Below are 14,011 nucleotides of genomic sequence, written 5' to 3'. Positions count from 1 at the left end.
AATAAAACAGAAAGAGACGACATTTGCAAATGGTGTGTAGTATACATGATTTATTTCTAGCAGACCATTTACATAAAATTCTCCTTTTAATTTAACACCTCTCCAGTTTCCCCTGGAGACCCAGTACATTTTGATCAAACATCACACACTGCTGGGGTGCCAGCTTTGGCTTTTTTTTTCTTAAAAAAAAAACAAGTTCCTGACCCCTTTTTCCATTAGTGTTTTTCAGTTTTTAAGAGTGTCATATCAGTTCATACCATTGCTCTGTGTTTCTTTTTTTTTTTTTTTTTTTTACTTTCAGAAGTGTTATCGGAAATCTTCTTGTTAGTCTTCAAGCTGCATTGCTTGTGCTGTGTCATGCTAGTTCGTGTGAGTTTTACATGATCCGCAGGCCTTGGATTGAAGACTCTAAGGTCTGTGGAAAGAATTAAGTAAACAAGGTCATAATTCTGGTTATCTGAGACTCAAGGGATAAAACAGAAGTAAGTTAATGGCATGAAAAGTTGACGTTTGGCATAGTTTTGAAAGAATTAAATACAAACCTTGAAATCCCATATGGTCATTGCTCCGTCAATTCCTGTAGTGCAGAATTTGCGACAATCTCTTTTGTCTCCTTCATATATAGACACTTGGCTGCAAAGTTAAAATTACAAATTATAAATAATTGAGCACAATTACAATAATAAACATGATCATTTATATTAAAAGTTAGGGGTCAGTAAGAATTTAAATCTTTTTCAATTTTTTTTTTACGGTCACAAAGGTTGCATTTATTTGAACTTTAAAGTAAAAACAGTAACATTGTGACACTACTAATGTTTTGAAGTAATTTATTCTGATAACAAAGCTGAATTTTCAGCATCATTACTCCAGTCTTCAGTGTCACATGATCCTTCAGAAATCATTCAAATATGCCAATTTGCAGCTTAAGTAACATTTCTTATTATCAGCATCATTGTTGTGCTGCTCAATATATTTTTGTGGAAACCATAATACATTTTTTTCAGGATTTTCTGATATACAGTATGTTCAAAAGAACAGCATTTATTTGAAATAGAAACATTTTGCAACATTGTAAATGTTTTTACTGTCATTTTTGTTTGACTGAATTAGTTTCTTTTGGGAAAGAAATGTCTTACTGACCACAACATTTACATATATCATTTTTTCCCTACGTGATGCTGTTCTGATGCAGGGTTTCTAGGGTGCTATTGCGGTCCTCAGTGGTGGCCCTCTTGTCCATGTTGCGGAAGCGCTCCATGGCAGAAATGTTGCGCTGGATGCTCTGCTTTGGAATGTCCAACTTGGATATGAAGGTCAAGGTTCCACCATCATCAAAACTGAACAGCATAGGGCAGCAATCGTGACCCTGACGGGGAAAAAGGCAATCACCTCTAAAGTACGGCACAAAAAACATGTTTCAAACTATGAAAAAACGTAAAGCTTCTTACTGCTGCCACAATGTTGTTTTCAGAAACAAAAGTCACACTCAGAAGGGCAAGGTATTCTGTCTTCAGCTGACTTGGCCTGCAAAACAGAAGTGCTATTAGTCATTAACGAGCATGATGGATTACAAAAAGTGTCCATCCACAAATCAGAAGCAGTTTTTTTTCTAAATACACACTAACCATTTCCAATACTCACGTTGAGCTTATTGTGGGGTCCACTACAGTGACTGTGCTGTCATGGCTGACCCAAGCCAGTTTGTTCCCACTGGCTGAGAAACAGACGCTGTGAACCCATCCTCCACTTCCTGCCCCACCAAACTCTGCCATCACCTGCCCAAAGGGCATCTTGGACCCCCATGGGGTTGGAGCTGGTTTCTCATCCACCTCCTTGATGTACGCAGAGAATACCCTAAGAAACAAACATGCAAATATGATTCAGAGCGCTAACAAAAGGTTTTTCAGCACCACTGACATTTGCATTGAAGGTTAACCAGATTTAATATGCAGAATCACCTGCATTTGAAGTCACATGACCCAGCTGCCAGAAGCACATTATTTGGATGCCAGTCTAAACTGAGGACAGTTGAACGGATGGGCTTCTTGATGTGTTTACTAACCCACCTAAAAAAAAAAATGTAAAATAATAATAATTATATATAAAGTGACAAGAACTGAGACATAAATCAATCAGTGTAGTTCAACATATCAGCTGTGCCCTACCAATCATTTTCAGACTCAAAGTAGCAAACGGATATGAGTCGCGCTCCACTCCCCACTGCAAACTTGTTCTCTAGCGGAGACCATTTCACAAACGTGGCAGCGCGGTTGATCCTGAGAATAACAAGGGTGGGTTTCCACACGCCGTCCTTTTGACTCCATACATAAGCATTACGGTCAGCTCCACAGGTCACAATACGATCACTTTTAGGAGCCCAATCAATGCCTGGAGAACAACAACAAAAACAAAAAAACAATAATAATGGTCAACTGTCTGTTTCAACAATGTGAGGAATTTAAAGGGATACTCCATCCCAAAACTTTAATTGTCATTAATCACATACCCCCATGTCGCTCCAAACCCATAAAAGCTTTGTTCGTCTTCAGAACACAATTTAAGATATTCTGGATGAAAACCGCGAGGCTTGAGATGGTCACATAGACTGCCGAGTAAGTTACACTGTCAAGATCCAGAAAAGTATGAAAGACATCGTCAGAATAGTCCATCTGACATCAGTGCTTCAACTGTAATGTTATGAAGTGACGAGAATACTGTTTGTAAGTGAAGAAAAAAAACAATTCAACAATATCAGCTCCGCCACAAGGATGCACTGTTTCTACGCATATTTAGCTTTGATTTGAAAGAAAACAGTGCATCCTTGTGTAGCGGCTGATACAGAAGAGCATACAGTGATGTGGAGAGACACAGAGGAGACTGTTGACAAAAGAATTGTTGAATAAAGTCGTTATTTTTGTTTTCTTTGCTTACAAAGAGTATTCTCATCGTTTCATTATGTTAAAGTTGAATCACTGATGGCTGATGGACTATTCCGATGAAGTCTTTCATACTTTTCTGGACCTTGACAGTGTAACCTACTCAGCAATCTATGTGACGGTCTCAAGCATCAAAATATCTTAAATTGTGCTCCAAAAACAAACAAAGCTTTTATGGGTTTGGAATGACATGGGGGTAAGTGATTAATGACGAAAATGTAATTTTGGGGTGGAGTCACACTTTTAAAAATGTAACATTCATGTTTGAAATTCAGTTTACAGGGAGTTTTTACCCGTGATGTGCCCATTGTGTTCTTTTAACTCGTGAGATTTCACCCACTGATTCCCACTTTTCTTGTATATATGGACCTCGTGATTATTTGGACTGATAGCAATTTCTGTAATTGAAAAACATTACATGAGATGAGGCATAGGTTCAGAAATGATAAAATCATGGTTTCAGGCACCATCTACGAATAAATGACAGTGAAACGCTTTCTTACGAGTCCGGTCCCGGTTCCACGCATGGCATGTGATTGGTTCCAACAAAAACTGGTGGAGTGACATTGTCTTCAAATATAAGTTGCACCTCTACCTGAAAAGAAACACAATCATGTTTGATTGATTGATATGGCAGTAATATTATAACTTTAATTATACTTAACTTGTATTCAAGCAGTCTCGATATTTACATTTATTCATTAAGCAAATGGGTTTATCCAAAGAGACATGAAAAATTAGGAATTTAGTATAACAACACTGTGAATACATGCAATGCAGCTGGGAAAAGTGCAGGAGTTATTTCAAACACTAGGAGGTCCTCTCCACTCCTGCAGACTGATCCAGTCCGGTTTTGATTGGTGACACGCAAAGCTTGCGGTTTTGGCTTCTTTTTAACTATTTTCTTTGCAGAAAACACATATAGAAACTAACTGGACAAAATGTATGTGGAAACGCAAGTTTATCGACATTAATTACATGTTTACTGAACTGCTTATTTTGAGTTTAATAATAAATAATTTGCAATCGTGGATTTAGTTGTGAATGGCTTCTTGAGTGTCAAAAACGATGAAAACCAGCACTGAAAAACTGGCATGCCGGGGCTAAATCACGTCCATCAGTCTAAGTCTCCGAATAAATCTGCACTGTTTTTATTTTGTACTTATATAACTTACTACAGCAAAACTACCTGCTCAACCGGCAAAACCTGGCAGCGGCTGTCAGTTCCCGATTTTGGGCGTGGGTGAGGCAGAAGATCAATATCTGATGCCACAGGCTTCTGTTCGCGAGCTGCTTGCCTGCTATATTAGCCGACAGCTAACGCGAAAAACAGATCAAATTCAAGTAAAATTACGCAGAAAGCTAAAAAAAGATATTCCGTGTTTAAAGATAAATGTCTGTAGTACCTTATAAATCCGTAAACATTGTTATAACGCGAGTGAAGTTACAGAAATATTTGTGGTTACATTTGAGGATCAGGAAGGCCTTGCTCCAGATGCCGGTTGAGTCCGCTCCCTGCTGTCGGAGAAAGGCATGACACGGGCTTCATTTACCTGAACTGATGCTCCGCTTCTGGTGGAGATGTTCGTAAGGATGTTCGCTCTCGGATGTTCACCTGTTGGACGGACTTGAATTCGCGGACTCTGGACAGTCGACACGAATTCACTCCGACGGCTCTCCTCGCTGCCTGATTTCGGCCTGTCAAGGAATCCAGGAAATGGCACACCGCTCAGTGCGCGTGCGTACGCGCGGCAATCGGTGGGCGTGTCCGTGTGCAAGTCATTCAGGATAGTGCGGGCTTGTCCAAGTATCCCAGAGTGCAGTCTGGACGATGGGGCGGGGCGACACGTTGGGGCGGAGCGACACGTGTCGCCCCGCCCACCTCAGCGGTTATTGGTTTATGATTAAGATGAGCTTATTGGTGTACAGATGAGTGACGATTTTACAGCTTATTGGTATAGAGAATTATGACGCTATTAGCAGGATTGGAATGCGGAAGTAGACACTAAGATGAATAAACTTTTAATATAAATTAAAAAGTGAATATACATGTTGTGTTTTTGCATTTATTGTTGCATTTCCATAACATCCCGTATAAATACAAAGAGTTTTGGATTACGACGAACAGAATAAAAATAAATGGTCTACTCCCTCAATGGCTGTAGTGTAGACGCTACCTCGGCATTACTCGCTGGTTTGAAAATGACACGGCAATATTATGCGAAGTATGGTTATGTAGATAGTCATGGAGTACCTTGATTTATATATTCAAATAATATATACATACATATATATGTGTGTGTGTGTGTCGTGTGTGTCGTGTGTGTAACAAATTGTCACCAGTCTCTGAACGTCACCAATAATATTCTGAACATTCCCTTGGCCCCTACGAAAATTTACTGCTACAGTATGGTTGGTAAAACTACAAACTATGGTTCTGCTACAGTAACTATAGTAAAACTATGGTGTTTTTATAATTACAGCTCACAGTAATTAATGTGCCAACAAATATTTTTACTACAATAAATCCATGGTTACTTTTTGCAAGGAAGGAACTATACAGGTTCTAAAGAACTTGCCCAAAAACACTTGTTACTTTCTGTTATTTGTTTTCTGAACTGCACTACGGAAAACCTCATTAATCCTCACAATCCTGTCACAACTAAACTAAGAATCCATTATGAGCAATGCATAGCAAATGATGTTATCATCAAATATGAGAAACCTTAAAGAATGATAGACTGATGTAAATGACTGAAACCTGTTGTCATGCACGTGTTTTCCATAGCTTTTTTATTAAAACATTATACACTGCAAAGTTTAACTTTAAATGACATCAATTAATAATCAAAACCAGTTATTTCCCTTCAATGAACTTAAGACACAAATGTGTTTCATGCCGCAAAAAAAAAAAAAAAAAAAAAAACAGTCCTTGGAACAAAATCCTGTGTAAACAAAAGCCCAGAAGATCACCACGCCGGTCTCTTCCCTGTACCCTGGTGGGTTAAACTTGAAAAGGGCTCTGCACTGCAAGCGTTCCCTGATGCTGTACATCCGTCTGAACTCGTTCCGGTCAGGAGACAGGAGGACAATTCTTCCAGTTGGCCACAACTTATAGTGTAAAGACAAAATACATGAAAGATAATAATAATAATACAAAAAAAGTTTAACAGCCTTCTACTACAAAATTCAATTGGAGAATGAGCATTAAACGGGGAAATCTTACTCTCTAGCCAGGCAAACTGTGCCGCTTTCCGAAAAACTTCGGAGCACAACCCTAAACCATCTGCAAACCAGAGAAAGTGTCAAATATGCAGAGTCACCCGCCGACAAAATAACTTCCCTGAGGATTTCCAGTGGAAGCTGTTGAATCAAAAACATACATAGGTTTATTTATATATGTATATAAAAGTTATTAAACATTATATAAACACTGAATACAGACAACCTTGCTTTAAACAAACTCTCATTAAAAACTCTATAGATTGTTGTCACAACTGCATACTCATTCTTTTATAATAACACTAATAAAATGTTAATATATACAGTACTGTGCAGAAGTATTAGTGTTAGTATTTTCACATTGAAAAAAAAACTGTTTTAAGCCAATTATTTATATCTTTTGCTGTTGTGTGTCAGTAGGATGTATTAGTTTACATTTCCACACATTCATTTTGCCATTAATTGTAATAATCCAGTGAGATATTTGTATATATTTGTATGCATGATCCACATGAAGATCTTTTACATTGAATATAAATATTTCTATCTTATATGGTGAACAAAATCCACATTAGATCGCAAACAGAAGTTATTTAAAAAACTTGCTGCTGTCTGAAAATGAATTAAGCTGAAATGTTTTTAAATGTCTTTGATGCTGATGTTAACTGATAGTTATATATTAAATAATCCACAGTATTGACCAATATAGTACTTGTACATAATACCAATTTCACATCTGAACAACTATGTAGCTGTAATAACTAGAATACCTCTGCATGTACACACATATGTAATTATTAGTTCTTAATGAATGTAATACCCTGCTCTGCTGGACTCTGCCTGAAGACATGGTGAATGGTGAAGTTCCTCCCCTCAGTGGTTGAGCTCTAAAAGAACAAATGTCAAGAGGTAGGTATATTGCTAGATATAGTACAGAGTAATGTTTCATGTAGCAACATTCAAACAGCTACATACATTTGCGGAGTAAAGCTGTCCAGGAGAACAGAACACCACCACCTCCTGATCATGTCATCCTGAAAAATAATAATAATAATAATATACACACAAAAATCATGCATTTCTGTTCAAATAACTTGACAAATGTGATGCCATACCTCTGTAAAATCGAACCTATGAACTAAAGCCATGTACAGAGTGTACTGTTACAATCCACAAAGAACAATAAAATGAGCAATTTATAACAATTATTAACAATAATTATTCAAATTGAACGTACCATGGATAAATAAATGATCGAACATCGCATTTCATATTATAAGATATTTACACAACCACTTTTACTCACCTCAAGCAATCAACGGAATAGCGTTATTACTCTGCTGCTGTAGTTGCCACCGTTCTGTTTGTTTCAACGCAAACTGCCCCCTGCTGGCTCGGAGGAAAATGTCAAAGGCGGGGAAAACAAATATGGGCCGCTCCGCCTCGAAGTGTCGCCCCGCCCCATCGTCCAGACTGCACTCTGGGGTTACTCGGCTTGTCTGGGCTGGGAGTGTCCGAGCAGGCCAGGGGATCGATGGAGTGTGCGATTTTTTATCTAAAGCGGAATTCGATTGATCTTATTATTATGTCCTCGATAAGGACTAGTCCTTAATATATCGGAGCAATATTACAGTGTGGCTTTCTTGTCGTTGTTTTGTTCGAAAGACCACTTCTCCCTCTTAATTATCCTGTTCTTGTTCTATGCTCTTTCCTGCTTTTGGTTGATGAATTATACCACTTTGCCAATTCTGCAGTAGCTATAACCAAGCCCAAATTAGTTGTCAGAAGATGCTGGGCAAAATGTTAATTATTACATATATGCATATGGGCTACACTATATAAAAGCTTGTGGTCAGTATCTATTTTTTTTTTTTAATAAATTAATCATTTTATTTTGAGTCAAATTGATAAAAAAAAAAAAATTAGGCGGTGGGGGAAGCAACGAGGTTTACATTGTTACAAAATATTTATATTTCAAATAAATTAATCAAAGAATCCTAAATAAACAAACAAACAAAGTTTCCACACACACACACACACACACACACACACAAGGAAACAGCTCTACTATTTTCATCAACTTTCCTGAGCAGCCAATATTAGAATGATTTCTGAAGGATATGTTACACTAAAGACTGGAGTAATTATACTGAAAATTCAGCTTTGACATCACATTTTTGATGAGCATGAGACTTCAAATGCATTCTGAAAACACTTTTTTTTTTTTACAATTATTACAGTTTAACAATTATTTAAATTGCATTGTTTTTATTTTTACTTTGAACAAAAACAAACAGAGGTTCTATTTTTCACTGTATGAAGCATTTATCCACAACTGAAGCTGGCATTTGCATACACATTCAGCTTATTGTGATACTCAGTGTTGTCCAAGTTTTTTCTCAAGAAGTATTCTCCAACCCATCACCCCATCCCTGAACAAAAACAACAACAAAACTAATTCAATTAAAGTTAAATAAAAATTTTAAAGACACCTAAATCAAGTAAAGAGTGTTTCCCAAGTCTGAAAAGAAGATCATGATAATACACTACTCCCTCAGAGCTTGTTGTAGCAGGATAAAGCGATTCTTCTTAAAGAGGCATACAGACACAGGAAGTGCTCGAAAACTAAGTTTCAGGCATTGTTCAAATAAGTAAGCAAGAAAGGGAAGTAATAAACATTTTTGCTTTTGTAAAGCATTTTATCGAATGTTAAGCCCCAAAATGAGCAGCCATTATCTTCTTAAGTTTAATGGTGAGATCTTCCAAGCCTGTGCTGCTTGACCTTCTCCAGAGTGGCTTCATGTATCTTTGGAATTTCTTTTCTAGTAATAACAGATTACAAACCAGTGATGGCTTCTTACCTGCTGAAGTGTAGATCTGTCTTTTCCTTCTGGGCTTTAGTAATGCTTCCATCCCATTGGCTAATGTTTCCTGTGCACTTTGTCGTCCAGGCCCTAAAGAGCCACAGCAGGTATATTATAACTAATAAACAGAATCATTTTAGACCATTGAAGCTTTATTTTAATCTGTCAATCAAAACATGTGTTTGCTTGATTTCACACATGATAGCAGATGTTTGGGGAATTCACAACCATATTTTAGTGAAAACCTTGATGGCTTTCACCTCTTTTTTCCTTTTCTGACTTTGCCAGAATCGAACCCTGTCCTTCCAAGTCTGATCTTAGGTCCATTAGTTTTGAGCACTTCAAGCATTGGTAACATTCTTTTCCTTCTCAAACGGCTCTTTCATATCCTGGATATCCGTTCTTTCATGCTGATTTTCTGCTTGATCAGCTGGTTACAGCACTTCTCAGCATCTGCAACCATATTTTGTTTCTGAGAATGTAAAAATGCAGTTCATTTTCATTAAGAATGAAAACCACATTCAGACACACAATCATGTAAATACTTGTTGAGGTCAGGGCTGAATCACCCTTTTCTTTGAAAACTGTAATCAATTTTTTATCAAGTTCTTTCATCTTCTCTATGATTTCTCCAGAGCAGCTCATGGCTCCTTTATTTTAGGCTTCATCTTGCTCAGTTTGTAAGCCATGTGGAGTGAAAATTTAACCTGAAAATAAAACACAGCAGGATTTGTGTGATTTGTTTGTTTGTTTGTTTTTAACAATAGAAATTGAAATAAGTATATTTACCACTTTATTTGTGCTGCAGGAATTTTCTCACATTTCACTGAATGGCATTGAAGGCATTTCTGTCAAGGTTTTAATTTAAACCTAAGTGTAAGTATACACTACTAAGTCTCTAGGAAAGCCTTTCGGCAAATGCACATTCCCTCTAGGATGCCTTTACATACCAGTTGCAGGTGCAGGATTAAGAATATGTCACAAAATGCCTGGGAAACACAAGAGTGTATATTGAAATAATAACAATCTAATTTTGATGGATCTGCATTGATTAACATATTATATCAATATCAGGGAATTAAAGGACCATAACTCATATGTGTGTCATACATGTCTAGGACATATATGTACATAAGATGAAGTAAAAATAAAATAAGGGCGTACTAGAAATAAAGATAAAAAAAATCAATAATGACACATTAATGGAATACTACACCCAAAAATAAAAATAGCCATTGAGTCCTCTATCCTATTGCTTTCTCCAGTAAAATAGTTGCCTTGTGCTGTTTTGGGTGATCTGCTCCTTTAATAAAAATATTAAAATGCAAAACAGATGAAAATGACCTGATTGTTTCAACTCTTTTGGCACAATGCAGCGCACAGAGTGGTCATCAGTTTATACAGCTGCTCGTGTTGGGGCCAAAGGAAATATCAACTTAATTAAGAGTATGTTTTGTCTGTAAGTTCATCCATTTTGTAAAATTTATAGGTGACTACCCTACAGAAAGCTGAAAAGAGGTCTGCAAGAGGCCCTTTCTGCCTTCTTTTTATTTATTTATTGCCCCTGGAGGAGCTTCCTCTTTTTTGAAGAGCTGAGCCAAAAGAGCCATGGAGGACTGCAACAGGCCCACCACTGTTTTATTCAGTGGATCTTTGTTTTCGTATAGCCATCCTGTATCCCACCTGGGATGTGTTGATATAATCAACATGGGACATTCTTTGGCTGAGAATCTAGCAACAACAAGGAACTCTTCTTTTCTCAAATATAGACGTATAGTTCCAGCATAGTGCACGAGTTCAAAATGGGCCTCTGGACCTTTCTGCCATGCTTTTGGGTTTAGAAAATTGCTACTGTAAATCGTCAAGGTTAAGATGAGTGTCATACAGAGCTGCTTTGAAGGTGCTAAAATAGCGTGTTATTATCAGTTGACCCCCAGATGTCTTCACAGACCAGCTTAGAAGTAAATTCAGATATATTTCCCATCAAATAAAAGGTGATTCAGAAAGACTGATGCTGCTATAATGCACTTATGCAAATGTTATACATTGTTTCATTTGTGATAGGAGAATATAGGACCTGACCTGTTGTTTCAAATGGTTTTTGCATTTCCCTTTATGATAGAGGTAAAATAAGTAAATGATTTAGGACAAGACCCTTGGCTTATTGAACAGGGCATGGTGTTCCACAGAGAGGACATCAAAATCATTTGCTTCCCTTGAAATCTGAAGCTGGCCTCTCTACAGTGGCTCCCACTAAAATACTGAATGACATTTTTGGTGTTCTCAGTCTTGCTGGCACCTGAAAATGTGATATGTTAAAGCTCATTGCTGTTCTCAACACAGAGCAGTGGTATTATTTACAACACACAATGCATAAATGGCTGTTTTAGAGCTGGTTTCACAATTGGTGTATATTATTAATTAATATGAATCAATTTTTTAATAAATTTGCAAGTCAGAGCTGGATGAAAGAAACACAGCATGACCAACACCTAGAAATCTCATGTGGATGGTTACAAAAATATGGTACCATCCTTAAAATATTTACTTAATTTTTCATTATTTACTTTAGAAAAAAATTTGCATAAGATGAAATGTATTTTTCTGACCCCATTTGCAAACTGTGATTAATTGTTTTGGGTATAAATGGAACAATATTAGATGATGTTTATGCTTAAAAAAACAAAATATTTTATATTAGGTCAATGACTAAATATTGTAAATAATGTGGGTGTTTTTTATTCATTATAAAAAAATTTAGATCTGCATTCATGACATTGTTACAAGTAATTAAAATAGTAAAAAAGTAATTAAATAGTAGACAGATGTCTACAGATGGGAAAACCGAAAACCACATCTATAATAGAAGAAAGGTTTTGGTGTTTTGGTATATATATATATACATACATACACATACACACACACACACACACACACACACACACACATATATATATTAACACCAAAACCTTTCTTCTATTATAGATGTGGTTTTCCCATCTGTAGACAAAACTCTGAGTTTTCATTAACATAACATATCCATTCACATATAGAAAATAGGAAATACTGTTTATTTAGCATTTTCTATTTAATTACTACCCATTTATAGATCACAACAATGAAAACAGGGACAGAAACAGACCATTTGTTTTTATATTGTTCCACACTATCACATTTTCCCTTGACTCATGTTTATGTATACTGATTTCCCAAAATATACATTTTTATCAGCATATTTTAATAGCGCTTAAATGCATTCTTTGTTTCTTTTATAGAATGTTAAAAATGTTACTTTAATGCTTTATATATATATTCATAATTCATAAAATGACTCACAACTAATGGATTTTTAAAAATCAAATTAAATTAATTCATTAATTCACACACTATCCTTTTCTACTTCATCAATTCAGTCAGTTAACAGATCTTTCTAAGCCTCTGTCTGTTTCAGCTGGCAAACAATCAAATCCGGCACTTATCAAAGACATGACCAAGAGGCGGCAGAAGTGAGCTACATCAACTCGATTGAGTAAATCATGTCAAAAAGGTTTCTTTCTATATTATGTTTGCCTTCTTTCATATTTAGGGTATAGTTTACATCAATCAAATTCTAAATCTTTCTGAAATATATAATTTGTTGTGAATAGTTAAACGTCCTCAAAGACTGATTTTGTTCTGAACTCATGTCTGGCATTTAATTATAAGTGTTGCAATCACTTTCTAAAATCCCAAGCACAAAAATACTGCCAGAGCTAATACCTAAAGCTTGTAATTTAACTAAAATGTTTTTTTTTTCTGTTACTTCATGACATTATTATTGAGAAGCTCCTTTTGTTTCAATATATTAGTTTTAATTGGCCTGCAGTCAAATTGACAATATTTTATTATCAATATCTACATATCCTCTAAAGGTGTAAAGACACGGCATAATTACATTGTGTCCTCAATAATCAATAAATATATTACCATTCATTTTTGAGTTTTACATCATTAAACCCAATTGCATCCCACACAGTGAACTGATTTAAGTGAGTGCATGAATATGTATTTGTTTCCATTTTAATGAGTCTTCAGATCAAATACATTTCATTGTAATGCCAAAAGCACAATGCCTCTCTGCTCATTAAAGTGGTGACGGACTGAAAAAGGCCAGTGTGTGGCCTGCCTCCCTCATTAGCCTGCTGTTTATGTGGATTGGCTTTTCTTCTGCACGACTCTATTGAATGGATCTATTGTTTCCAGTTGCTAAAGTCCTCAAATCCAATCCCTTCCCCTATTGTTCATTTGTTTCTAGCCTATGTCAGTTATCGAGCCACATTGTAAATTTAATGTAAATCATCTGCACTCATCATCTGGTAATTTATTACAAACCAAAACAATCAATCTATCTATCTATCTATCTATCTATCTATCTATCTATCTATCTATCTATCTATCTATCTATCTATCTATCTATCTATCTATCTATCTATCTATCTATCTATCTATCTATCTATCTATCTATCTATCTATCTATCTAGAGAAGATAGAAGAGAAAAGCAAGGCTGGGGGGCAGAGGCCGGCATTAAAAACTTTTAACATAACATTATTCAGTATGGAAGATATATGGATCAGAAGCAAAAACTCATTGAGATAAATTGGAGCAAATTCAAGCAAAGGCATTACGAATCTGTTGTGGGGCTTATCTATCATCACCTGTTTCAACATAACAGGTAGAAGTAGGGGACAGGGATATATATATACACACATTAAGTAGGGGACAGGGATATATATATATACACATTAAGACGATTATATAAATTATTTATATAAATTAGATTATATAAAATATAGCTGCAAGCAGCGATGGCGGGCTCAAGCCATCAGTGCAACACCACCCCTGTGGCATCAGGTAAACTGTGCCAAGCGGGCACATGCATTCACAATAGCACTCTGGCAGTCAGGTTTTAAGGGATACGGCAGTTAAAGGGTTAATCCGAATCATCT

At 36.2% G+C, this 14,011-nt stretch overlaps 1 protein-coding gene across 1 annotated transcript; it reads right to left on the bottom strand.

The window, feature by feature from the left end:
- Positions 1 to 30: 30 nt before the first annotated feature.
- On the bottom strand, positions 31 to 4,676 carry LOC113048399 (actin-related protein 2/3 complex subunit 1A-like). Its single transcript, XM_026210192.1, has 10 exons — positions 4,493 to 4,676; positions 3,443 to 3,534; positions 3,233 to 3,337; positions 2,169 to 2,391; positions 1,962 to 2,069; positions 1,645 to 1,857; positions 1,452 to 1,527; positions 1,176 to 1,369; positions 543 to 633; positions 31 to 415 (listed from the first exon to the last, which is right to left on the bottom strand). Exons 2-10 carry the CDS (start codon positions 3,504 to 3,506, stop codon positions 377 to 379), a joined length of 1,113 nt encoding a protein of 370 aa, XP_026065977.1. The 5' UTR covers positions 3,507 to 3,534; positions 4,493 to 4,676; the 3' UTR covers positions 31 to 376.
- Positions 4,677 to 14,011: the final 9,335 nt, after the last annotated feature.

This window comes from Carassius auratus, chromosome 3 (genome assembly GCF_003368295.1).
Source record: "Carassius auratus strain Wakin chromosome 3, ASM336829v1, whole genome shotgun sequence".
NCBI lineage: Eukaryota > Metazoa > Chordata > Actinopteri > Cypriniformes > Cyprinidae > Carassius > Carassius auratus.
Note: the sequence above shows the minus strand (reverse complement) of the source record. Positions and strands in the feature narration are given on the sequence as shown.

Coding starts and splice junctions, on each gene's coding strand:
- LOC113048399 (XM_026210192.1), bottom strand. CDS start 3,506: ATGTCACTCCACCAGTTTTTGTTGGAACCAATCACATGCCATGCGTGG. Junction 3,338..3,442: donor GTGGAACCGGGACCGGACTC/GTAAGAAAGCGT, acceptor TTTCAATTACAG/AAATTGCTATCAGTCCAAAT. Junction 1,528..1,644: donor GACCCCACAATAAGCTCAAC/GTGAGTATTGGA, acceptor TCTGTTTTGCAG/GCCAAGTCAGCTGAAGACAG.